At 41.3% G+C, this 27,500-nt stretch overlaps 1 protein-coding gene and 1 long non-coding RNA gene across 2 annotated transcripts in view; one reads left to right on the top strand and one right to left on the bottom strand.

The window, feature by feature from the left end:
* The window catches only part of LOC138014978 (uncharacterized), a 177,416-nt gene that overhangs the window by 38,366 nt on the left and 111,550 nt on the right, over positions 1 to 27,500 (top strand). The gene's annotated exons all lie outside the window — the stretch shown is intronic.
* Positions 5,061 to 27,500, bottom strand: part of LOC138014960 (TPR and ankyrin repeat-containing protein 1-like) — a 42,453-nt gene continuing 20,013 nt past the window's right edge. The window contains exons 6-20 of the mRNA XM_068861853.1: positions 27,206 to 27,371; positions 26,749 to 27,113; positions 25,964 to 26,191; positions 24,761 to 24,994; positions 24,262 to 24,412; positions 23,045 to 23,430; positions 22,094 to 22,327; positions 21,769 to 21,993; positions 21,065 to 21,215; positions 19,939 to 20,361; positions 15,395 to 18,681; positions 13,384 to 14,028; positions 10,482 to 13,278; positions 7,866 to 8,228; positions 5,061 to 6,970 (exon numbers count right to left, since the gene is read on the bottom strand). Of these exons, the coding sequence (XP_068717954.1) occupies positions 6,810 to 6,970; positions 7,866 to 8,228; positions 10,482 to 13,278; positions 13,384 to 14,028; positions 15,395 to 18,681; positions 19,939 to 20,361; positions 21,065 to 21,215; positions 21,769 to 21,993; positions 22,094 to 22,327; positions 23,045 to 23,430; positions 24,262 to 24,412; positions 24,761 to 24,994; positions 25,964 to 26,191; positions 26,749 to 27,113; positions 27,206 to 27,371 (9,816 nt within the window). The 3' untranslated portion in view covers positions 5,061 to 6,809. The remainder of the gene's footprint in view (positions 6,971 to 7,865; positions 8,229 to 10,481; positions 13,279 to 13,383; positions 14,029 to 15,394; positions 18,682 to 19,938; positions 20,362 to 21,064; positions 21,216 to 21,768; positions 21,994 to 22,093; positions 22,328 to 23,044; positions 23,431 to 24,261; positions 24,413 to 24,760; positions 24,995 to 25,963; positions 26,192 to 26,748; positions 27,114 to 27,205; positions 27,372 to 27,500) is intronic.

The raw sequence follows: 27,500 nt of genomic DNA, 5'->3' as shown, positions 1-27,500 counted from the left end.
CCAAACTATTTTTAGTGCGTACGAAAGTAATAAAGCTGGGGTATGCATACTTTTTAATAACAATTTTAGTTTGCAAATTGAAAGAACTTTCGTTGACCCCCTCAGGGTGCTTTATAATTTGCGACATAAAGGCCAATGACAGAAGTTTAACCTTGGCTAACATTGCTGCCCCAAATGATGACAACCCAGCTTTCTTTTTAGATTGGTTTGGACACCTTGATGACTTCAAATGTGACAATATTATCACAGCAGGTGATTTCAACCTTGTACTTGATCTAGAGAAGGATAAATCGGGCGGTCTCCCAAAAACGCATCAAAACTGTCTTAAAATCATCAAGGAATTCTCTGAGAAACTTGATCTAGTTGATATATGGAGAACTTTGCACCCGGAAACTAGCAGGTACACGTGGAGACGACGCAGCTGTAACGTACAGTGCAGGCTCGACTTTTTCTTGATTAGCCAAAGTGTTGCTAATATTACAGCCCTCTCTGATATCCACTCAGGATACAAATCAGATCACTCTATGATGATATTAAAATTATCCCTGCACTCAAATTCTAGGGGACCGGGACTTTGGAAATTAAATGCATCTTTTTTGACTGAACTCGATTACGTCAACCAAACTAAGGAGACTATTCAGGAAACGCTTGATGAATACAGAGATGATGATTTCGTCAACCCCTCACTTCTTTGGGAAAAGATGAAACTAAAAGTTCGTCAGAAATCATTATGTTATGCAAAGCACAGGAAGAAACAAACAAAACTACATGAAATGGAGTTAGAACAATCGATAGTCAAATTAGAGGAGAAACTCGACAATGAAAACCTCACTGAGTCACAAACCTCACACCTTGAGGATGAAATTATTGATAAACAAAAGCTTGAGTATGAAAAAATAATTGAATATCGTACAAAAGGCACAATTTTGAGATCAAAAGCCAAATGGTACAATGAAGGAGAGAAGTCAAAGTACTTTTTAAGTCTAGAGAAAAGGCATTTTAAACAGAGCACAATAAGTCACATTAAGGTTAGTGATAGCGCTTTCATCAACTCCGATGGAGATATTCTATGTGAGTGTACGTCTTTTTATAAAAACCTCTATGAATCTAAAGTCACGGTAACCAACTTTCTTGACACGTCAGCTTTCTTTGACGGTGAAAACGATACGGCCCTTAAGGATTACGAAAGAAATGCATGTGAAGGAAAACTTAACGAAAAAGAGGCTCTAGATGCTTTGAAAACTATGGAACCTGAAAAAACTCCAGGAACCGATGGCTTACCAGCTGAATTCTATAAAGTCTTTTGGAGAGACATATCTTCTACTTTAATCGACGCATTAAATTACGCCTACGAAACAGTTAAGCTTATTCCAAATTAAGCAATTAAGCTTATTCCAAAGAAAGACGCCCTGCCGTATTTTCTTAAGAACTGGAGACCTTTAACACTGCTTAATTGCGACTATAAAATAACGGCTAAGGCAATTGCTGACGATTAAAAATCTTTCTTCCTAATCTAATAAACAGCGACCAAACTGGCTTTATAAAAGACAGATTTATAAGTGAAAACATTAGACTATTACAAAGTACTACTTTTGTTTCTTAATGTTGAAAAAGCTTTTGACACAATAGAATGGACTTTCATTAAAAAAAACTCTTAACTATTTTGGTTTTGGCACTAGTTTAATACAATGGTTCACAATTTGTTACCGCTGTCCAGAGAGCTGCATCTTAATAACAGTTGGACGAGTGATTTTTTTGAAATCCAAAGAGGTGTTGGCAGGGTTGTCCCCTCTCACCCTATTTGTTCGCTTTAGCGGTTAAAATGTTAGCCAAGGAAATCCGCAGAATTAAAAAAATTAGTGGTTTTCTGATAAATAACGAAGAAATAAAGTTAAGTCAATATGCTGATGACACAACGTTAATACTAGATGGATCAAGGGATTCTCTAAAAGCTTGCCTTCAAACTCTGGACGACTTTTACAAAGTTTCGGGTTTGAAATTGAATGATAATTAAACAGAGGCACTATGGATTGGAGCAAAATGTGGGAGCAGTGATGTTCCTTTTCCTGAGAGGAATTTTAAATGGCCAAAAAAACAAAGCGAAAACTCTAGGAATCTGGCTTTCAGTTCACCCGGAGGAAACCACTGATTTAAATTACGACCAAAAACTTGTAAAGGTCAGGAATATATTAAGCAGCTGGAACTACCGCAGACTGACACTGATGGGTAAAATAGCAGTACTTAAAAGCCTTGTTGTCTCGCAACTTGTTTATGTCTTATCACCGCTACCTTGAAATGAGAAGGCTATTAAAGAAGTAAACAAACTTTTTTTCGCCTTCCTGTGGAGTGGAAAAGGAGACAACATTAAGCGAAACACTATCATTAATGACTATCCAAAAGAGGTTCTTAAAATGATAGATAATGTTTGTTTCAGTAAGTCCTTGAAAGCCACCAGGATAAAAAAATATTTGGATGCAGAAAACCGAGGAAAATGGAAACATTTGAAGGACGATTCCAATAATTTTCTTTCTCTCACAGAATTGCAGACTAGGTACGGAATAAGAGTTTGCCCTCTTAAGTACTGCGGAATCCACAATTAAACTCTTATGGAAAACACATCAAAACAGCTTTGTACCCAATGATCCTAAAAACGAGTACGAAAGTCTTACAACTAAACAACTGCAAGCTCAAAAAGCAAACAAACTAGTTTACGCAAAACTTATATCCCGGAAAATTGTGCCTCCTAGGCAGGCTCAGCAGAAATGGGTAACGGAATGCGGTATAGAAGATGAAGAATGTATTAAGTGGCATGATACTTACCAACTACCTTTTAAGTGCTGTACAAGCACAAGACTTCTCGAATTTCAGTTTAAGGTTTTGCACAGACGAATAGCAACTAACGAATTTTTAGTTAAAACCGGCCTACAAGACGACCCAAACTGCTCCTTTTGCAGAGATGAACCAAAAAAACTTAGTCACCTCTTTTGGTCCTGTCCCAGAGTGACCGCTTATTGGACCTTCTTTATACAACGCTTTATTTCGTCTCAGATTATTCCAGAAAACTAATAATTCAATCTCCCTATAGCATTAGGTTTGATGCCAGACTCCTCTAAAAATCATTGTCAAATGAATTTTTGCCTCCTTTTAGCAAGACATTATATCTGGATTTGTAAAAGCAATAAAACGCTACCAAAGGTAGAAGGCTTTTTCAGATATCTTAAGTCGACCTACAGAGTATCTATTTGAACAAAAGGTTGCAGGCACCTTACAAACGAAGTGGGAATTACTGAAAACTTTAATTTAGAAAACCACCCTTTTTTCTTGCTTCTTTTACTTTGATAAGTCCCTAAACCAACAAATCCTTCACCGCCTTTTCGCAACAGCCTTGCAACTGACAGCCCTTAAACTTTAATGCTTTGATTTTCTTTTCAGTATGGGAAGCAATGTATACTGTTTTGCTGTAAATATGTAAATATGTCTATCTGTAAGTAAGTTGTTTGTTTGGTGTGTGTGTGTAAAAAGATCTTAGTTTTCGAGATTTGGAAGGGAACTTGGGTCTTAGTTTTTGAAATTTACAGGGGCTCTTAGGTCTTAGTTTTCGAGACACCCCAACATCCAGCCATCTTGACCGAACAAGCTTGGTCAATAAAGGATTTATTACATGGGATAAAACACCAAAAACTGCTCTTGAGGGACCAAGCGAGAAATCCCGAGCGGGGAAGATAGCTCCATCTTACCCGCTCGGGTAGCCAATCACAGCCCGCGATTTGGTTCATCTTGCCCGCTCACGGAGCTAGTCATATATATAATAGAAACCGTTTGTAACTTTTATTTGGCGTAATTTTGGCCTGATTTCCGGTTCGCGTAGCATTACTAGTGTACTTCCGGTGTTAATTCCATTTATGGACTCCCGCTGCTCATTAGCAAAGACCGCCTCCCGCCCAAACAACATGTCTCTGATTGGTCCATTTGGAACTAAATCTGGCCTTATGATTGGCAAAGAGCTACATAAGCGGAGTACACTACTGACAGTAATATCGTTGATGAGGAAGAGACAAAGCGCCACCGCAGTTAGCATCTGAAATTCTTTTTATCGTTGGATGCCGATCTCGGTTCGAAAGGACGATCCATTTCAATGGAAGATTTATACAACAACTAATGATCTAAGGTTCGGCTGCCTTGATGTGAGAGGTGCTTATCAACCGACTGGAACGGCGACGATCGAAACTTACCATTCACCGCGGATCACCATGCCATAAAAGGTTACTTGCAACCATCGGACCGCATCGTCTGTTGAAGCCCATCATCATGCAGTCGAAACGTCACAATTCTCATCACGATAATGCTTTACTATTATTGTACGTTATCACCATGATCAACAACTATCGTCTTCGCGAGATACGCGTAGGAAGTGGTGAAGAGTCCTGAACATAAGAAGAAAATCAAATCTACCCCTCCCCCTTTCTACCGAGTAAACTGGCGAAGATGTCGGTGACGTCACCTATTGTCATTAATGTGCCAACCAGAGGCTCATTGGCTGTCGAAACAAAGGGTCATTGTTTCTGTGGTTAGCACATTTGAATAACAGAAACAATGTTTGTAAACAGATATTTTCCCTATATCTGCACTGCTGGAACGGCCAGCTAGGTTTCGAACTTATGACCACCGTCAGGTCACACTGAGCTGGGCACTTTTCGTGGTAAAGGCAAATTTAGGTTTACAAGCTTCTTTTGTCACGAAATTCTGAATACACGAGCACATCTAAACCTTCTAAATTTGGCTTTGGTGCTTCGTTATAAACAACGTGTTTGTGAATTTCTCATTACATGTCGAAACTCTTTGTTCACAGGTTATTTGTAAGGACCTAGATAAAAAACGTTTTGTTGTTAAGATCTCGTGGTCTTTGTGATGAGAAACAACGTGTGAAGAACTGTTAAAAGATCAGTTATTGGTATTCTCATTTGGCCATAAAGGCGGTTTCGGTTTTAAGGAGAAAAAGAATGCAGTTAGCGGACTAAAAAGAGAGGCATTTTGCGGATTGTGCGACCCCCTATAACAGACCCTCATCTTAGGGTGTTTGCGCGAAGGAAGATTCCTTAATCTTTTTTGAGTTGGATGTTTAGCAATTTTGAGAAATTTGGTTGTCACACGCAACTCGATTGTCGACGATAGGAACAGACTGCTTAAGTAAAAAAATCACAAAAGTATTCGCGGATCTTTTTATTTCCCTTATTCCAACCATATTCCAACAGCTAAAATATAAAGAGAGGATACTATATGAATATACACATTTTGCCAAAAAACGAGGTTGATGCGAACGCCTTCGTAAGCAGTTATCCAGATTTCCGGTGTTGCATTAGAATCCGGCAACGCACAAAACGGGATTCTGGACAACCGATCCTCGGATCTTTCCCCTGTGCGTTAAATAGAAGAGCTCTGGAATGAGATTATAAAATGGCGGAAGTTTGTAGTTTGCGCCTGCGCAAATGCAGGGGAAGCGAGTTTTATGAACGACGGAAAAGACAACGGACAGCCCCGAAACCTTATGCCTGGCTCGAGGTATCAGTTGTTTTGCAAACGTTTTTATGAAATCAGAAATTTAATCTCAATAATCTCGACCCAAGGCCTCTTCCCTTTAGTCCATGTCTAAGGGCCTTTATTGCCAAGAATGAATAGGATTTAGAAACAGGTGGCGGCAGACGTGGCGGCGTAGTTCAGCCAATGCGCATGCTCAAACATCTTGCCGCAAACAACCGTTCTTCTCATCTGAGGTTCAAATTCCATCAAGGTTCCATTTTTGTTATCCTTTGTTTTTGTTTGGTCTGAACTTGCTCAAATTTCACACCGCTTCAGTTGCAAAGGCCTCAAGTTACAAAAGAAGTGTTCCAAATGCTTAAAATATAATTTATTCACATTAATGGAAATGATATCATTTGTCTACAAAAGGCGCTCTAACACTACTCTTAAGGACGTTCGCGCCCATTGCTACTGCGCATTTTTCCGCGCATGTCACGCACACGTCACTTCCTTTCCCGATTTTGTCCATTTTAACAAAAAACAAAAAAATCTGTACATGAGAAGTTACAAATATTTCGCTTTTCGTGCTCTCGTGCGACCGAAGCTTTTTTTCTTAGACTAATATGTATCATTTTTCAAGGTCTATTTCACCTCAGAAAAAGACATCAGCTGCAAAAGTTTATTTAGTTATGTTAGTTATGTTGAATTGAGTATGTTTACCTGATCTAAATTTCACTAATGTGGCTCTTTTATTGCTGACAGTTGTAAGCTAAGATCGTCTTAAAATAACGCAAGCTTCTAAAAGTGCGCCTCATGATCTCGAAAACGAGCACGGTGACCCCAATTTTTTTGCCTTTCTGCGTGGCAAGTTTTAAAAAAATCTGTATTTGGGAACATTTTGGGCGCGAACGTCCTTAAGACTACAGACTGCGATTTTTTTGCACAAATGAGCATAAACTATTAGCCCGACTCTTCTGAACGTAACTTCGTGGTATGTTCGGTCAGTGATGCATTCCGACGAAAAAAAGGCAACGCAACAAGTATCAAAAGGTTTGACCATGATAAAAACAGGTTCTGCACTTTATAGTAAAAAGCTACAGGTAGTAGTAGTTCCATGTCAAGGGCTTCTTAACCAAAATCCGTAGAAAACGACAACTACTTAAACTGCGCATGCAAACGCTCGTCAGTAATTTATCATGCAGAACTTGTATTGCTAATTTAAAGTAAAACATTTCGAATCGTCCATTCCATCTATTTCTAACCCTAAGCAAGGAACGTTAACTTTTAAAACGTCATTGTTTCCGATGCTTTCCGCGTTTTTTTCCTCGGTTTTTCTTTTTCATCTGGTTAACATCTTCAAGTCGTATTTCATCTAGGTCTTCTTCATTTTCGTCGAAGCTTTCTTCTGTTTCCTCGTAATCTTCGTGTCCTTGTGCTACGGAATCTGATTTGGCTGAGTAAAAATTGAAAGATGTCACATTCATGTTCTTTTAGCTTGCAACAGTCCGTGAGGATTAACAAGCAAGCAAGGACCGGTTAATGCGACATTGAAGACTGGTAAGGTCGACAGACTGGCTAAAGGAACCTGACTTTACTTTAAGCGAACTTAAAGAAATACCAGTCCTTATTTCCCGGACTAAGAAGTTCTGTCCAGTTGGGACCATAGCTCTCAGTGCTTCAAGGTCACGGAGGATGCTACTCAGTGACAAAGCGATAAAAACTCTCTTACTGCTCGATCACCATTGATTAGAAAAATTAGGTTGAGATGAATCATCATTATCATCGTCTTCATCGTTAATAAATTATTGAATATGTAATGGCAAATTTAAGCCTAGTGAAAAAATCTCATCCATCCTGGGCAGCACGTTAACTGATTATCCCTTAAGTATCCGCTCGCGTCGGAACCTCATACCCGACGGCGAGGAAGACAGCCCCCTCTCAACAAAAAAAAACAAAACAAAACAAACAAAATCAGTTTGTGAACAGAATGTTTAGTCGACGAAATGGTCTCTTCATGTAACATATTTAGGCTGAGAGAAAGATATACCTGTAAAAAAAATTACGACAAGAGGAACGCTTTTAGTCTCGAAGTATAAAAGAAACATTTTCATTCATTTAGGATTTCACAGCTAACGGAATAAAAACACGAGTTACTCGAAATAAAAAAGAAAACATTCTTACAGCCGGCCTACTGGAATTCGTGGGTATTTTAATTTAAGTACCGATTGTTGTCCTTTACAGTGAGGCCTATAACTTCAGGCTTTGTTTTTTAAGCAAAGTTTTAGATGATTGGTCGTTGAGGTAATGTATGTCGTCAATGGAAAACATCGGTTTATTTGCCTCCATACCTTGTTCAGTTTTCTCCAGTTCAGCTTTGAACTCTTTCACTGCCTCCAAAAGCAATGTGGTATTAGTCCAGCGGCGGTTCGATTCTATTTCCTTCACTTCAGAAAGAAGACAATCACGACACCTTTCTAGACGTTCGAAGTCGAGAGTTACATCCTCCATTAGTTTCCTCTCGGCAAATAAGTCGTCTCCTAGTTGCATTATATAAGGATAAATCTCTGCCACATACAGATTTCTGAAACTTTGGAATTGCTCTAACTTTTCTAAATGGCCTTGGGACCTTTGGTGGGTCTCAGCTGTCTCTGCCACCCCTTCTGAGTGTATCAACTCTGCTTGGAAGAGTGGGCTTCTCTCTTCGAGATTGTCTAGCCAGAGAAAATAAATTGAAAAGATAGTAGTATGTGTTTTATTGTGGTGATACAGCTTTTTATTTACTGAGAAGACAACTGGAACATACAGGCTCAGGCGCGGATCTAGGGGAGGGGTGCAGGAGGTGCGCACTCCCTCCCCTCCCCCAACCGCAAGTTAAGACATTCTTAGGTGTGCACTCCCTTTTAAGAAAAATCCTGGATCCGCCCCTGATGTAGGCTCGATTACCAGCTGCTGTTTTGGGAAATGAGCCAGCGCTCACTCCTGAAAGCACGGCTGGACGCGTGAGATGAGCCATTGTTGGTCTCCCCCAATCAGAAACCTGCCTGCTCAAATCGCACAGGCATAAATTATATTTTTTGGAGGAATTGTGGCTGCGAAGGTTTTCTTTGACCCGGCCCGTGTTCGAGTTACAGTGCTTTTAAAGTGCATATGAAGCGAAATCAGTTTTTTAATATTTTGAAAGTTCAACATTGTGAAGACACTTTTCCGAAGTTTGAATCATGTCTGAGGAAAATTGGCGATTTTATAACGCACGAAAGTTGTGCGATTTTGCTCTAAAATTGGTATTTGAATCGCGCGGCCAAAATGCCTGTTGCCTGTTGCCTGTCTATGCCTGTTGCCTGTCTATGCAAGGTTTGGTACCATGTCCTTATGTCATCATATACACAGGCTGGCAATGGCCTTGTTTTTTCCCAGCCAAGGTAACCATAGCCAGCGGATGATCCATCTACAACGAACAGCTCAGATGAATCTGCAAGAAAAAAAGGTTTTTAAGACAGACAGCCTTTACTTAAGCACAATGGAAAATTTAAAGTCCTGCACCTTATGGGGTCGGGCAAAATTAAACTACATACAAAGTAAACAACATAAAAGCACACATAAAGATGCAGTAAAGGTGAACGTTGGCATGTACAAAAGAAGACCAAACTTTCAATATAAATAATGTTATGCCAAAAGCCTAACTGACAGAAAATTGGATTTTAGCGCAAAAGAAATTCATAGGACCGTACTCACTTATTTTCTGGGACCCCAGATCGACGGCGGTAAGTTCGGACATCTTTGTCCCTCAGGAGTGGCGCGACTTGCAGCAGTACCGTCCTGTTTGTAAGAGCTGCGTAGTCATCGTGCTGCGTTAAACAAGTAATGAGTTCGATGGAGCCATCGAAAGACAATTTTGCCGCTGCATTTGGTACTGCTCTGCAACAACGAAACTCTAGCACACGGACTAAATTCTGGTCGTTGCATCGTTGACACTGGCACCTGAACAGTAAAACAAACGCTTTTAGTAAATTTATAAGCTTATTTTAGAGGAACAAAGTGAGCTCTCGTTTAGTAGTGGGACTACAAACAACAATGTATTTATCAAATACACAATATTTGTTTAAGTGTTGTGGCAATCATACGAACCATGAGTTCACGGCAACGTTTCTGTCGTATCTCGACTCCAATACTGCAGGTGAAAGGCCATCTACATCAGCCTCTTCGTCTTGCTCTTCTTCTTCTTCATCATCTTGCGCGAGTGGCTCGTCTTGATACGGCGTGTATTGGCTGTACACCACTTCAATGTCTTCATCTTCCTCCTCCCAAACATCAATATCCTCCTCGTTGTTTGAAGATTCAGAGAAAGCACTCAATTGAGAATCACTCGAAATGTTGTTTCGCCTCAGAAACCCTTCTTGGTGGTCAAAGGGTAGACAAATTATGTCCACAACACTACGTCACAAGACGAAATTGCGCAATAAACTTGTCCAAGTCTCCTGACCATTTAATTGACGAAAATTGAGCAGTTTTCAGCGCCAAATTCACGACTTAATTTTTATTTTTGGGAACTCAAACGTTTACACTCGATTTATTTACACTTTGGAGGGTAAAGTTATGCAAAAATATATATATATTCGCTTCATATGCACTTTAAGGTGTGAAACAAACATGATTTCGACAACTGAAATTTTAAGAGAGTCTGGAGTATGGCATTGTGTCATTTTCTACGTCACAGACACAATCTATCGCTCACGCGTCCTACCAGCCGTCTCTTCTCGGGGAGGACACCAGAACTCAAATGAGCAGCGGAAATCGAGCCAACCCCTGAGGCTGAGAAAGTTTTCTCTCTCAACTATGTATTGCATGCGGTAAGTTAAGAAAACGAGGGAAATTTCACTGGTGTTATGAAGACAAGTTTTTTTTGTCATTCATAAAAATACATAACTTGTCATTTCCTGACACAAACAAAATAAATGTGTTGTCACCTTTGTTGTCTTCTTGGTTCTGAAGCGGGTGGTCGTCCGCCGGTGTTTTGAAGGTCGTTCCACAGATTCCACAACCTGTCATGTCGATACTGAACCTGGAGAAGTGTTCCTCTAATACATCCCTTGAACTCGAGATTTGCTCCTCAACGGACACCTGCGCGCGTACCCTTTGAGTTGTCAAGGTTTCAGCTTCCTCCATATCACTTATGTTTGATCGAGCTTCATCTCTATCTCGTCTCTCTTCAGCTGTTAACTCTACTTCCATGCTTTCCTCAGGTTCGTCCAGATTTGCTCCTTCAAAATTTGTTTCTTGGAGGTCAGAATCAACTTCTTGAACTTTTGGGTCACTTTGTTCCACTTTCCTTTTTAGGATGGAGACGTCAATGGAAAAATTCGAAGGATAGTCACTAGGATTAGATGGCCCATCGAACCAGAGTTTGCCCTTACTCCAACGAAGGTCCAATAGCTCCTCGCCTCGGTTTTCCAGCAACCACGTTTTCATTATTTTGACAACGTCAGAGTAGCCCTCTGCCTCTTGGATGCTCTTTAATACGGGCTTGAGGTGGCTTGGCAAACTCGCGTTTGGATCAAGGATGAGCAATCTTAGAAGTAAAACTTCTTCTGCAGAAGTGGGAATTCCTTCACCACAATTGCAAAGCATCGTGAGAAAGAGCATCAAGGCTCTCTCGGCTTCTTCTACAGTGGAATTCTTTAAAGAAAGAGCGTGTCCAATAACGTCAAATGATGAACTTACCTCACCGCATGTCAGCTTTACCAAGTAGTTCAAAATTGAGGTAATAGCAGTTTTAAGTCGCTCTTTGTTTGGTTCTTGTCTTGCATTTTCATCGACTGCTTGGTACAACGTCAAAGTTCCCTTGTCCAAGCCAGGTCTGAAGCTGTCCCAGAACTTAACCATGGTTAGATAGCTCCTTGGTAAGCAAACCGAGTATCGGTGCTCTAAACACAGTCTGGCGTACAGTGCGAGACAGGCGGTCATCTGGTGCTCTAAGATCATCAAAGTGTTGGCAATGGATGGAAAAATTATAGAGCTTCGTTTGGCTGTAAGGGTCAGGAAACGTCTTATTATCAGATGGGCCGCATTTTCCACATCACCATACACGTACAACCTATTCAAGCCGCGCTCCCACCAGTGCAGATAACTTTCGTAAACGGAACTGCTTCCTTGACTTCTAACCATTCCATTTTTCTCCAGCAGAACCTTAAAATCCTCCGACGTTTTGGTCATCTTTTCGAAAGCATCGTCCTCTTTACAGATCAATCGCACCATATTTGGAGAAGAATCAGTCAAGTGTAGCAAGCATGACACTTTCAGGAAGTTGTTTGTATCCGCGAGCCGATTCACTGTTTTAGTCCATAAGTGATATGCGAATCGTAAAAGTCGATTCTTCACTGCTTTTGTCTTCCTGATGCTACTGACGTTTGGAAGATGATGTTCTCTGCACCCAGATAAAGGAAACAAGAAATCATAAAAATGCTGACATGAAAGAAATTCCTCGATACTCTCATCGTTAAGATCGCAAGCGTCTTTCACGCCTTTGTTTGACGAAATGTCTAAAATGCCTCGTTGGATAACAGATTCCAAGTAAACAAAATTGAATGTAGCATGAAAGCGTTTGTCGAAGAGATCTTTGGAATCCTCATGTTCGAATTCACAACAACAAGGTTTTCCGTCTGTAACCTTTCTGCAGACAGAATTTCTCGAGAAGGACTTTCCTAACATCTTGCGGATCATTTGTTTTAGCAAAACACAATTTTGAATGAGGAAACGTGCAACCTTCAAGCGGGCATTAGCTGAATCGATCGTGGCCTCCGTTTTTGAAACATTGCTCTTCATAAATTCAGGGTCCACTTTGGAGAACCTTCCTCCACGCTCGTTAAAATACACCATACTGTGCGCGACGCCTGTTGCAAAAATTCCGAAATGCTTTTCACATTGTTCTACTTCATAGCGTTCCTCATTGGTTAGCTGAGAAGGACGTTTGTACAAGAGGTTAATGAGACGAAGTAATCTCTCTAATGACCGGACAACAATCCACTGACTAAATCTTTCTGGGGGTGAGTAATTTGTCGATTTTAACAACTCCGTTACACTCTCAACTTCCCCACAGCAGTTTTGGCATTTGTCAAACAATCTGCCGGCCTCTTGGAACTTTTGAGCATCCTTGGACAGTTTTCCAAGAAGGAGAAGTACTTCCGCCTGTCCATTGATGTCATCGCAACTCTGGTAGTTCTCCAGAGCTCGTTGGAGAATTTGTCGCACGTCAGTTTGAGCGACCTTGCTCGTACGAGCCAGGGACATTAAACAATCAGCAGAAAACCTAGGATCATTAGAATACTCCATTGCTTCTTGAAATCTTCCCATGTCCCTCAGAAACTGAGCTGCCTCCTCTCTCTTTCCTTCCTTTTCCATGGTCTTTGCTGCCTCGCTGATGCAACCTCTTTTCTTCAAAAACGTAATACGATCAGCGGACGGAAGGTGTTGCAAAACGTCATACATTTCTTCTCTGTCACCTCGATTAAAGTGTTTGTCTGCCAGTAGGTGACACAGCCTCTCGGCAGTCCGGGTTGATTTTGGTGGAATGACTCCCTGTAGGCTTTCTGGACCGCTACTCGAAGAAAGGATGTTGAACCGTTCAAGAACTTTTAAGGCTTCGTCAAAATGGCCTGCACGACACAAGGTCTCGATTGCATCGCGATAGTTGTTCTGTGATTCGTAGCACCTACTCGAGTCAATCGGAAGCCCCTTCTTCTTGAAGAGTCTAGCAGCCTCTTGAAGCTGTAAGAAAAGTAAGGAATACAATTTGGCCATTCAATACAACAGCTACACAAATTACATTTGTCAAGTTCCTTAAGCTAAATAAAACCCATGAATTGAACTTACCTTCCCCGGCATTTTCTCGTAGAGCTTTGCCAGCAAAATAAATTCCTGGGAATTATTAAGACAAATCCCAGCTTCCTTAGGCATGCCACATTTCAAAAAGCTTTCACTAGCCTTGAGAAATTCATCACGCATCCGTTCTTTACTGGTGTAACGAAACGTAATGGCTTCTGCTGCCTGTATCCGTGCTTTACATTTCTCAAGCATTGATTTTTCACCAGCACGTCTGAAACACTGCATTGCCAATTCCCACAGTCCTTTCTTGTAGAAGCGATGGCCTCCTTTTTGCCATTCCTCTGGTGTTGACTTCGTAGCAAACATTCGGGGCAATTCTGTTCCTTCGTCATTTTCTGATAACGAAACGACTTTAACGAGGTCAAGTCGTCGAAAATATTCGAATACCGGTGCTCGAGCGTCTTCGTCTTCGTCAAAGAACCAGACGTTCACTCTTGCTCGAGTGATCGCCGTGTACAAATACTTGAACTCAGAGTTCAGAACCTTGTGCTTTTCTGGATCAAATTTCAGGGGACGCGAATGGTGAACGGCAACTTCGTCCTCAGTTATTTCCGCCAGCCAAGTTGGAGCCAAAGCATTTGCTTTGCTTTGATTCTCAAGATAACTTGTCACAACTCGCCATTCTTTTCCAGCCTAACAAAAACACAAGGCCATCAGCAAGAATAATTAATAATTAATAAGTAATCATGCAAGGATTAAAGTGCGTCTCCTCAAAGTCCTCATTTGTAATAGGAGCCTAAGGTGAAGGACTCTTTAATATAAATCTTTTCCCTATCTTCATATTTTATGTATTTTATGTATAGCGATGCTTCTTTCACTGAAAACATAAGTCCCTGGCTTCCTGTTTCCTTTAATTCGATGAATATCGTTCATCTATGGCTGCGACGCAGCCGTCAATCAGGAATGAAACGAAGCTGAAGGAAGCCTGTGATGGCCTAATGATCATAACCATTCTGGGGACAAAACAGCGGAGGAACTTTCGTGGCATTTAAAACTGAAGGAGTGGAACTACTTGTAAATGCCACGTCTTTACGTAGCTTTAAACATTTAAGATTGAAAATAACTCGGGCGGTAAAAAAACTGACACTAAATGCATCAACGTTACAAGCCAGCTAGTCAACATGGTACACCAAGAGAAAATGAGGGGACAGAGAAGGAGGCTGCCGGTCCAGCCCTTGGGATATGTCATGTCCACAAAAGTTATTTTTAGACGAGCGGAAGTCTTCCGAGACGTTCGCATGCAGGCCAACCTCGTTCCGATGTTTGAAAGAAAATATATCTTCATCAGCCTTCCACGTGCGCATCAATTTCTCTTTTCACTAAGAACCTGAGAGCGAAGCAAGAATGCATGCGGACGTCTCGGAAGACAGACTTCCCCTATAACAAAGACTTCCGCTCGTCTAAAAATAACTTTCGTGGACATAACATATCCCGGCCAACGCCTTGCGCCTCCCTCTCTGTCCCTCATTTTCTCTTGGGTACACTTATGTCAATTTGATGATCGACCACTGGTAAGTGTTTAAATTAGTTATTTCTCAAAGGTATCCGTAAGGGTGGTCCATGGAAGTTCCAGTAAGGTGGTCAGTGGACCAGTACGTGTCCGATGGTCCATGGAGCCTGAGTGTCAGCCTTTTCGGGTCATGGTTTAGCTATGGTTTAGGGTTATTTGCTTAACGCGACTTGCTATTTTGTTAATTGCGAAGTTTCAAGATGGTGCTGTTCTCACTTGGAAGGGCACAAATTTGAGGACAAGGCTACCAAGTGTTTCCGAAAGAAAAGGCTGCGACATTAAACTCTTTCATGTTTTCTTTTAACAGCAATCTTAGTTTGAGTTCCTGGGTTATTTTTGTTAAAACAGGCTATTTCTTTCTAAAACGAATTATGTTTAGCATAACCGTGAGAGTTCACGTTTCACTCAGAAATAACTAGTATGCTCTCTGTTAGTAATATGTAACGAATATTGAACTGATAGATAGTTCATGAGAAAGTAACCTAGTACCTGAGAATCCTTGAAGAAGTTGTAAATCAGTACATCGTCAAACTCCAGGCCTTTGGCCTCGTAAATAGTCAGGACAAGTGCTTGCTTTAGCTCTTCTGGCATTGCTTTCCTGGCTTCATTCGACACTACAAGAACAACCTGATGGGCTCCAAACTCAATTCTCGAGGACTGCCTTTGATTTCCCTGAAGAAGCAAAGCAAGGTCTGTTGGACTGCAAGATTTCAAAAGCACTGGTTTGGGTCCAAAGAAAAGCCCTTCGTCCCTCTTAAGCTTGTCAAAGGATTCAGGGAAAAAACCCAGTAGTAAGTCCACGACACTTGAAGCTAGATGAAGAATGCCCGCGTGTGATCGATAGTTGTATGTCAGTTGATACAGCTTTTTTGGAACTCTTAATTTGAGACGGACGTCTTTCATAGCTGCTGCTTCTTTGGCGTGATGGAACAAGGTCTTCAGATCCTCAAAGCGGAATGCTATTCCTCTCATAATACTTTGTGCTGTGTCACCTGTGAAGAACATTTCGTTTGGTGAGCGACAGCATCGAATCAATAGAGACAACTCCGCTTGCGTGAAGTCTTGAGTTTCATCTACGTAAAACTCATGTACTGACCATTCAGGTGCAGGGATGCTCTGGAGGCGCTGATAGATGTTACAAACCAAGTCTGCTTCATCAAACATCCTTTTCGATGAGAGAACGCGTTGATAAATAAGGAAGAGATTATAAACGACGCCTCTATCTGCCGTGAAGTTGCTCGCTTTTTTCTTGCCCAGAAGCATGTAGTCGTTTTCTGTGAGCACCCCTTTACCATCAAGCAGTGCCTCAGCAGAGCCTTTTATGAAGGATCTAATTTCCGTCCACACTAAAGTTGGATGGTAGTCGATCTTGGACGATTTGATCATTTGGGGCCAAATCTCGCTTTGGAAAACCTGATAAGTGATTTCCCTTCTAGGATCCCTTTCTCTTTTTTGATCTCCTGTTCTTTTTGTTCGCACTTCGTCGTCCTTAACATTTTCCGTCGATTCTTCGCCCTCCTCGTCACCACTTTCCTCATCCGTCTCTAAAGATGGAATCAACTGCAAAGGGTTATCTTCTTCTCCCCAGCCCTCAATTTTTCTAATTAAGCTACCATCTGGGGCGCGCCTAAAGAAGGGTTCACCCGGAAGAGAGGCATCAAGCAACAAGAGCCAATCCCGTGAGTTCACAAATAAGGGCCACTCCTCTTCATGAATGTCCTGAATCCTCCAGGGAATAGGGTGACCCTCAAAGTTAACGCGTGGTGTCTCTGCAGGGCAAGCACGGCAAAGTTCCTTGAAATTCTTTTCGACTTCTCGACAAAGTACAGTATTCTTTGTTATAAACACTTGATGAAGATGTTCAAGGTTGGTGCTGCTTGTGTCTTGAAGACTGTGTTCCTCGAACTGAATTTCCTCGCTAGGTAGATGATCGGGGTATGATGTACGTTTCTGCAAATGAGATTCTTCAGAATCTTCTCGTGCCTCCGAGGCTGTGGCAGATGCAGTCCAAACGTCAGCTTCCTGGCCCATTGAGGTGTTTGATGCTGATGGGTGGTCTTTAATGCAAGTTCCCTGTTGGGTTGATTGTTTCCTCGTTTCTTCTTCTTCGTCGTCTTGGCATATGGCTTCTTCCTGTGCCAAACACTTTGGAATGTAAGGACCAGCAGTGAGAGCCTTTTCCCAATAACGCTGAAAATGATTCCATAAGCGGTATAGACAACATGTGGTCTTTCCTGTGCCACTACGACCCAACAAGATAATAGGAGTTGATGGATCGGGTTGGAGGTTAACAATGGCATATTCGAGTTCTGTTATCTTGAAGGGAAAGTCAATCTTTGTAGAAGAATCGCTTTCTAAAACTGATTTCACCAGAGGTGTATTAAACGAGTAAAACTTGAGGATGTGATAGTCTTGATCATTTGCACTTGCTGGTGGGTAAAAGATCTTTGACAAATCCTGACCGATAGTAGTCTTCTGAGCTTCTTTCTTTTTTCTTTCACGTTTGGGGGCTTGATTACCCTCCTCAACTTCCGTGTACTTGCTTGGCAAGCAGAGGTTTGATGATGACGCAGCGTTATCCATAGGGATCCCTTTCAACTTCGTTTTTATGAGGCAGTCCATCCCTCGATCAATTGACTTTATGATACGTTCGATTGAGCGCTGAAGCTTGTCATGGTCTAACACAATATCCCAGACACGGATGATGTCACAGTAGATTCGACCTGCCGCATTTTCTGCGTTTAAACGATGCTCTGGCGAATCACTCAATCTGTTGGAAAAGGCAACAGTCTTTTCCCAAATAATTCGCTGACTTTTTGTCAACTTCGTCTCGTAAAGGTGGATTCCTGCTTTCTTCGCTTGACCTTCCAACCTCTTGCAAAGGTTTTCATTACTCCATCTTCCATTTGCTAGCATTCGTATTTTGTCCACAATGCGTTTTCGCAAGTTGTTACCGACCTTTTTACTCCTCATGATCTTCCAAACATCATCTGTGCAGTCCACTTCCCACGAAAGGTTCTCAAAAGGTGAATTAAAATCAATTTCGGTCTCCCTTTCGTCATAAAAGGGCTCTTCCCCTATTGATTCATCGTCAATGACGTCAGGTCTGGTGTCTTTGTGTTCCGGAGATTCTTTGAAGACCTCCTTGTTGTTGTTGTAGCTGTTATTCATTGTTTCGTTTTCACGTTCCCTGATCATGTCAGAAGAAACGCAGTTCCCATCTAATGCTTCGTTGCCTTCCTGTTCCTCGAATGTACTTAATGGAGAAAATAGCACATTTTTCGACAAAGACTCTATAAGTCTGGCAACATTTTCTCTCATTTCTATGCGCCACTGCTGTTTTTCGTGAATCTTGCTTATTTTGTCTTCTCTGGATTTATGTTCTTTGTTATCGCCACTAGAAACGGACCACTCATCATCTTCAGTTTTTGCTGGTGTGACAACTTGAGACTTTTCTTGTTTGCCAGAGGCATTTTCGGAGTCTGGTTTGGTGGAGACGAGATCAGGAGCTTCGGATTTTATAGAACTCATAGCGTCACTGATTATTTTCCGGCGAAGATCCTTTCGGCGAAGTATGTCAATAGCCCTCTTTCCTTTCTTGTTGCGAAAATGTGGATTGACATTAGCATCCTGGAGAATTCTGATTGCATCACGCCTATGTTTTGTTGGCTTCCCAGTACATACCAGATGGTAAAGAGTATTCCCATCACTGTCCCGAACAGATTGAAAACCAGGGATATGAGAACCCAACATGGCTTCTAGGAATCTTAAATTTCCTAAGAAAGCAATATAAATTCAATCAAACATGCGAAAAGTCATAACTATTCACTTACTTAATCTTGTTAGGGTTATGAGTTAGGCTTCTTTCTGAAAAATCCAGACTTGAACGGGATTCGAACACATGGCTGCGCGATTGCGCTGCATAGCTCTACTTTCTGAGCTATCATGAGTTCGAATCAAATTTATGCCTGGATTTTCTTTAGGTTGGCTTCCAACTGCATAAGGTGGTGTCCTTGTTTTGCACCACGCATTTCATACCGCGCATTACATTACGACTTCGAAGATGGCGGCGTTTCTGGCCGGCTACCTGAAGAGATAGAGAACAAAGGCCGCCTTTGCTGTTCAAAAGCTTTTAAGCGCAATTATAATAACTGTTCTCGCTTAGGAAGTTGTTTTTTTGGAAATCGCCCCAGTCCTTTCGCGGAAAATGATGATTTTGAAGCCGAAATTGCCCCTTTGCCGTCCATGGGCCTTATTACACGGCGGCCATGTTGAGTCCCGATGGAATGAAAATTTTCGTTTTGCCCCACCGAAACTTTTTCCCAAACATTTCGACTCGAGGCTCGGGGTACGAAATCTATTGTCTATGGCCAATATGGCCGCCGAGCGAATAAGGCCAATTTGTCGTCGTGTTGAGAAGAAGCGAGCATGGTTTTTAACGGGTTTATTTACTCGTAATAGGTACATGGAAAACAAATTTTAAGAAAATGAAATGTTGGATAGCAAAAGTTGTGGTATTTACATAAAAATGACGTGAAACTGCATTTGGAGCCAGCCACTGAGTGCAAGGTGAAAATTGTAGCTGTCTAATTTGCTTACATTTCTTTGCACGATGGAGCAATTTGACATCACGTTACCAAAATACTATAGCCCCGGACAAACAAGTAGGATCAAGAATAAAGGGCTTGCAGCGCGAAAACAAGTACGGTGACCCCATCTTTTATTGCATTTTTCAATGTCCTGTGTATGAATATCAATTGTGCCAAGTTTGACAAAAATCTGGATAGTACGTCATTTTCAAGGGAATTACTTTAAGTTGCTTATCAAACTGGGATGATCTTTCTTACTTTCATTTCATTCATAGGAATACCAAGAAAAAGAAATATCTCATTATACCTTAGATTCTTTGCAGTTTGTCTACTCGAGATCGGGAAGTGATGATTTGTGGTGATTGTGAGCTCTGATGCTTCACAAAGAACTTACGGAAACTAATTAACCTATGCGTGAGCAAAAAATACCGAATCAAGAAATACCATTTTGGAGGTCTTTCTTTAACGCTTTGTGAATCATAGGATCACCATTATGGCTCGCTACACAACAGTCTCCTCCCTTCTTTACAAGTTTCTCCACAAGTGGCAGGTCTTCCCTTTTCAAGGCTTCCTCAAGAGGTATAATTTGGGATCCCTCGATCTTGTTTGCTGAGGCGCCATTCTCAAGGAGAGCGGACATTAACAAAGGTTGCTTGGAGTCAAAATGATGAATGACTTCACCAAGTGGGACACTAGAGGCGTCGATATTTGTTGCCAGTCCTCCTCCTCCAAGTACCTGTGTTGATGGCCCTCCTCCGCCGATATACAGGACCCTTAGCTTGTCCCAGTCCTTCGTTTCGATCACTTTGTTGGTCACTTCCGTCAGCAGTTGGCTCGGGAAAGGAGCTGTGAGGGCTGAAGTTCCCTCTAAGAACACAACAAAATAACCAGTCGAGATAAAATTATTTAGTATATGATAAAACAGTGGATAGCGTTAAGGCGCGCTCTGTTCGGGTACTCAAAACCCTGAATATCCTTTGCTATTTACCTCCGAGCAACTCACGCGGGAATTACGCCCGAAAATATTGCAGGAAAGAATGAGTTAAAATCATCTTGGTACTATATTATCTCACTATTTAACTATATACTAAAACAAGTATTCAACTCTGTGTCGGTGGTTAGATATTTACCTCTCGGCTTCGCGGTTCGGTAAATATCCACCACTAGCCACCTCCACTTCAGTGAACAGTTGTTAAAAAGCACATAATTGTACGACAAGCATTGTTTCACCGGTTTATTAGTTCCCTCTTCTTTCCGACTTTGTTTGATGCTATTCGTAAAGAGCAAAAACAAACTTCTACTCAGTCCTAAGCCATACTCCTATCTTAAGACAAGAACGCACCATGGGAGAAAGTAGTTTGCCTCGTTTGAATTATGCTCTTCAGTTTCTCAATTTTTTTTCTAATTGTATTTTTTTGTCAACCAAATATGTGTTAAACGGCTCGTTGTCTCTAAGCCGCCTTGCTAGCAGCACTTCAGTGCACCCTGCATTGAAAAACATGCTGCTGTTGCATGTTTTCTCGAGAAAATTATAATTTTGAATAAGACAGTTGCTTTTTCATTAACCTACCATCAAGGGTCATAGCAATATCTAGGGCGTCCCTCAGAAGGCCGCGAATGAGTTCCTCATCAGTAGTGCGTCTAACGCACTCATTAATTGCTTTCATCGTCTCTGATGGTCTTTCCAGATGTCGTAAACATTTCACTTGACAGAGATACCCCTAGAAAGGATGTTTGTTTGAAAGTGAAATGTAGACCTTTTGTAGTTAAGGAGGGTTAGTTGGTCTAACGATAAAGTCTTGCGCACTGGAGCACATAGCAAGCTTATACTAAGAGTAGTATAAGCCCTAAGGTTTTTTTAGGTTTCCTCGCCACGAATTGATTGTAAATATGTGGTGCAATAAACATTGATTTGATTTGATACCGTATTACTGTTACAACTAACTGGGAGCTATACCGTGGGAGCAGAGGCTCTTCGATCTTCCTAGATAGGTCAGAAAGAGGAAGGGACGTCCAGTATCTAACAAGATCGAGGGGCCTCTCCTCGCAGTGAAACTGGGAATTATGTTAGTACAGTGATTGGATCATTCGCCTACGACCAATGTGACCGAGTATGATTTCTGCACTCATCGTCGTTCGTACCCCAAGGGACGTAGTACTCCGTTTGTATAATATGTAAAGTGCGAGAAATGCAGTTTCGTCTTCCAAAAAGCACCTCGGATGCACATTAATAGCTAGGAACGCGTAAAAACAGCGTGATAAAGTTGTGATTACCTCTAGCAATGTTGGCGTCATTTTTGTGGCTTTTTTTGCGTCTTCCAATCCATTCGTGTAATTACCTAATTGTTTTTCAACCTTTGACCGTTGGCATAACAAGAGCGAAAGACTGAGATCATTAGTTGTGTACATCACGGCCAGATTGACACATTCCTTACAAATGCCGTAGACGCCCCTCTCAAACAGGTCGGAGGCACGCATCTGCCATCGCTTGGCTTCTTCCTGAGAAAAGATGAAAAATGTGAGCTTAATGATATGATTTCACTGAGCTCCATTATTTTCTCTCACGGTACAATTAAAGACTCAGAACTTCACTGAATACCTCCGATTTGACTGAATGGAGTTTATAGCATTCTCTCCCAGCAGCGATCGCCTTTTCGTGCTCGCTTAGCTTAAAGTATGCCTCTGCCAAGGAGTGGTATGCCTGTACCAGTATTGGCGCTTCTGCGTGGTCATGTGGAAGGTGGAGGCACATGTTGAGTAACATAACTGCTTTTTTGTTATCATTCCTGTCGAGAGCCTTTCGACCAAGATGATACCATTGTTTTGGTTGACCCTGCAAGGGAGAGTATGATAAGACTGTTAGACGAATGTCGTGTCTTGGTCGCAAAATGCCAACTGACAATTTTTCCACCGAACCCGATATGGTCTATGGCTATGGTCTGTGGACGACGACACCATTTCAGATCCATATGTCCACAAAGACAAATTGTCAACTCGCTATCCCAATTTCATCGTTGGGTTTAGAATTGTCTCTGGGTCAGATGCAGGGTGTGGATAGACTGGTTCGGTTGAACACCCTAAGGTGATATGAAAACGTTTAAACGCGTGAGGTTTCTGAACAAAGTCGAAGTGGTAAAACATCTGATACATGACGACAACGGTCATTGTTTTAGATAGCACAAAAACTGAGAATTTCAAGATATTAACATAGAATCCTCCTTGAGAACGCTTGAAATTTTACATTTCCAACTCTTATCTTTAAAAATCTCCCGATGGGTGTCTGCCCGATTCTCCCCTGGACTAAATCAAGGATCCGCTTCAGTTGAGTGGGGGTTGGAAAATATTGGTTTGACACACCAACAAGCCTAAAGACTCCCTGAGGGATAAAAGTGAGAAAGAAAACTTGCACATTATCCACCAGAGGTTACAGAACCTTACAAGTAAATGGCACAAGGTCATTGTCGCTGCAAGGGTGGATCTTCTGTTTACACCAAGAACAATTAGAAATTCGAAACATGATTGCAGTGGCCAAAATAGTACAAGTGTGTACCTCTTTGTTAATGAATATTTCATTCCCAACGATGCAAGATGGATCGGCGTTGTTCCTTAACAAAGTCACAGCCAGGTTAAACTTCATTACTTCCATAGCAACTAGCAGAGGGGGTATTTTACAATCACGCAGTCCATCCGGTTGGGCTCCTCGCAACAGCAGATGTTTAACAAGCTCATCCAGGTTGTCAATGTCGGAAGCAATCAAAAGATCCAATGGCACGAATGAAGCGTCACATTCAAACGCTATCCCTCTAGATGACTTATTGGATTTCGTACCAAGGTAGAGAAATTGCAATTTCTTCCACGCATTCTTCTCAGTCGCTTCTTTTACCAAATGTAAAAGTAATGAAGGAGAAAATGTGCATGTGATTTGATCCTCTCCACCTTTAAAAGAGATAATGATCGCAAATAATCAAGATATTGACAACTATATGACTACTTCACTTCGGTATCAGTGATTACGATGGTCCTACTCAAACCACAACGTTGACCATAGTTTGTGCAATGCCAAATTGAAATGCACGCCTGCATCAGCAACAAAACTATAACAAAAACCTTGTCTGTCTCTCATAAATATCCACCACCAGCCACTAAAGCAGTGAGATAACATAGCACAAAAATATGATTTTAACTCGTTTATTCCTGCAAAGATTGCAATATTTTCTGGCGCAAATTCCACGCGAATTGCTCGGCGGCGAATAGCAAAGGATACCCGAAGTCTGAGTATAGCCAAACAGCGTGCGCGTTCAACGCTATCCACTGTTTTAGTATACACTAAATATGGATATCAATTGACTTATTATAGAAAAGTAAATTTTAAAAAGAACTGTGTGGGGGGAACCAAGTTTGACGGTGTAGTGTATTGGTGAAAACACAGGACTATAGATCTGGAGGGGCCGAGTTCGAGTACCGGTAAGTCCATAGTATCGTTCTTTGTTCCTTTACTAATGTTGAGACTGACTGGATAAGTGTATGTAAAGAGAAACCGATAAGATGATACGAAACATTAAGAAGATGTGTTGCAATGCGTAAAACAAAGCTTGAGGGAAGGTAGAGGTGTTTTACAATCCTTTTTGGGGGGTTGATAGCTGCTGTAAACTCGTAGAGTGCATATTCGACCTGGGTAAAATGAGAACAAGTATTGCCTCAACAAGTATTGCCACATCGATCGAGGTTCATCGCATGCTTTCATACTCAACAGCAAACTTAACCAACCTGGTATCTTCATTGCAGTTAAAACCACATCTTTAGCCGTTGAATGTTTCTGTTTGTCACTCGGAGCGTGGGTGTACGCTTTACAAAACGATCCTAGAGCATCGCCGAAACGATTCAAGTAAAACAGGCAGGTTCCACGACGTGAGTACCCCTGGAGGAAAGGAGGTGAAGTGATCAAGAAAATCTTATTAGCTGGTGGGTATTAGTACAGGGAAGATGTAAGCGGATCTAGTTTAATTGATTATTAAGAAATGAATAGTGATCATACTACAAAGGGGTTGTTCCATTTGCCCTGCTACGAGAGAGCTATTCAACCTCCGGTTGGCGGCTAATCATTTCAACGATTAAATGTATTGCATGAAGAACTTTTCAGGAAAAAGGCTGTTATAATATAATTTGGGAAAATGAATATCTAAGAAACTGAAGTGGTGTAGCAGTTGATCGAAAAGTATCAGTAAAACAAAAACTGGAAAGATATTTGCTGTAAACGGCAACTTACCTTGAACCACTGTGGCCTTATTGTGATGCACTTTTCTGCATCTGCTAGTGCTTCTTCCCATTGTTTCAAGTTTATAAAAGCCACACAACGGTTGCTGAGAAGTGCTGTTAATGTCTCAGACTCTGACGATGGTGTAAAATCCATGGCGAGGCTACAATACTTCGCCATTAATTCGTACTCGTTCGTCTTGTGCAGTTGGTTTCCTCGGCTCTTCCACAATGCAGCTTGTACGATCTGTCAGAATAAAATGGGATCTTCATCACTGGCGAGACACTCAAAGGTAAATATTTCCCAATAAAGTAAAAAAAAAAAGAAGACTGAAATGACGTCTTAAAAAAACAACCGATAATCCAGGATCAGTCTCCCCCTACCCCTTGCAATCGTTGTCACCCCATTATATTGATCTTCAAGTAAAACACGAGGCCCTTAAAGATCTTTATCAGTCCATACCAAATACAAGGCTATTCAATATTACTATCCTCCATCGTATTGAAAGTTCCGGAAAACGAGTCATAGCCAACGAGGCCAACGAGTCCTAGTCAAATAGTCATCGTTGCATGAGATTGGTTAAACAAACGAATATCAACAAAAACAGTGAGCGTCGACACCGAACCAATAAAATAACAGGTTACAAAGTGGTGTGTCTGGTGTAGTGATCACAGTGGGCTGAATCCCCGACCCCGGGGTGGTGGCTCAGCTTGAGGTCTGCTTCCACAGTGCAGACTCTCCCCATCCACATGTATAAATTGGCTACTCAAGGCGACACTTTCTATGTCGATGGACTAGCATCCCTTCCAGAGGTAGTAGAAATGCTTTTGGTCTCCTCACGCTACTTGAAGCCAGGATGAACTTCGGCCTTGTGATGGCTAGTGGCTGGCAACCCACTTACCTACCTTTCTAACTGCGTCTGATCTGCTCTAATACTCTTGGTAATATTTCTATATTTATTTATTTGTTTATTTATTGATTTATTTATTTATTTATGTATTTAAATTGCAAAGTAGTAGAGAAGAAAAAGAGGAAGAAGAAGAAATAGTACGAGAAATCTGAGGTTAGCTTAAACAGGAATACAGGATTCTGTAGAATAAGCCACGAAATAAATTGCTGCCACAATTTTTTATGCCATTATCATTTCATGCCATAACACAATCTGCTGCATTAAATTATCCAAAAGAGATCCTCTCGAATATGTAAACCGTTTACCTCTTTCTCGTTTTCCTGGTAAGTGGCTTTCAACTTATAACCAGTGTACAGACACTTAGAAAATGCTTTTTGTTCAAAGTACAGTTCGCACAAGATCTCCAACATTTCCCGTTTTTCAGCGACTGTTTTGCCTTCAAGCTTCTGCAGGGAAAGTTCGAACAGCTGGCTTGCCTTACGTTTTTCTCCTTTTAGTAGAGCTTCGTGTGCTTCTGTTTTGAAAGATCGTTGCTATAGACAGGAGTAAAAGTACAAGGAGTTAATAATATCCTCTTGTCAGTCCTTGATTGCAGATATAAAAAATACGCCATTTCCGAGTTCATGTCTGCCTCCTCTTCAAAGCGAGTCTAAGTGCAAAGTTTTTCTTATGAAATTTCCATTGCAAACACTTCGCACTTAGACTCACTTTGACGAGGGGGAAGACATGAACTCGGAAATGGCCTATTTTCCGGATTTAGAGTGAATGTGATGTACATACAAGGTTGCAAAAATAGTGAAATCAAAGTCATTGGGGATAAATAATAAGCGTTATGTAAGGATGCAAGAAGAATACGTTGCAAATTTCCGCAGAGAATCAGCAAAATATCGCAGCGGCTCTCTACTTCCGAAACCGCCTGCACAAGCACCTAGCATGGGGTCTCTACAAGAAATCCTTTTTTGTCAGTGTTGCCTCTTGATTCTTACGCAATAGATAAAACAGCCGAAGGAGACTTGACTGTTTCTCTCTATTTTAGTTTTTTTCTTCAGTTGTAACTGTTCACATGCAACTCTATGTATGCCTTTCTTACCCTTGCAGATTTACTAGATTCTGTGGATTTGACTTTTCTTTTCATCAACACGTCCAAAACTTCAGATTTTTCAATCTCGATGGCCGCATCAAAAGCTCGTTGGCTAGCAACTGCATTGTGATCCAATAAGATGCTTATGAAATGTTCTAGCCTTGGAAAATCACAGTTGACAACCTCCTCCAGTGGAACGTTTCTGGCGTCACATCCTATACCCAGGCCTCCGCACCCTTTCTCGTAGCGCTTTTCTCCTCCTCCACCCATGAAGATAAGATGAAGTCTGTTCCAATCCTTTTCGGTGACTGCTTTATCGATCATTTTTTGAGATAAATTTTGGGGAATTGTGTACAGAACACTTGTCGTGTCGCCTAAAAACGCGAAGAATACATTAGAAAATATAATTGGGAATCTCTTAACGAAAATGAAGAACTTAAAAAAAACCAAGGTTATTACTTAATACCTGACAGTCTCAGTGCTACAGAAAGAAGTTGGTGGAAAGTATCCTGTTTGCGGTGTTCTTCACTTTTCGGGTCTTTAAGTAACAATTCAAGAGATTTTGAGAAGGATTCCATTGCTTTACTAAGGTTTTCGCCCTTTGATAGGCAAGAGCCTAGTCTGTAATGCGCCTGAATAACGAGAGAATAAAAATGCTCATTTATTGATCGTTTGAACATGACATTCAGTTCAAGACAAACCATCATTATCTGCGAGCTCTGTCTTCACCAGAGCAAAGTTGAGAAAATGCCATGCACTTT

This window comes from Montipora capricornis, chromosome 9 (assembly GCF_036669925.1).
Source record: "Montipora capricornis isolate CH-2021 chromosome 9, ASM3666992v2, whole genome shotgun sequence".
Lineage (NCBI taxonomy): Eukaryota > Metazoa > Cnidaria > Anthozoa > Scleractinia > Acroporidae > Montipora > Montipora capricornis.
The sequence above is the reverse complement of the archived record's forward strand: the minus strand, read 5'-3'. Positions and strand labels throughout refer to the sequence as shown.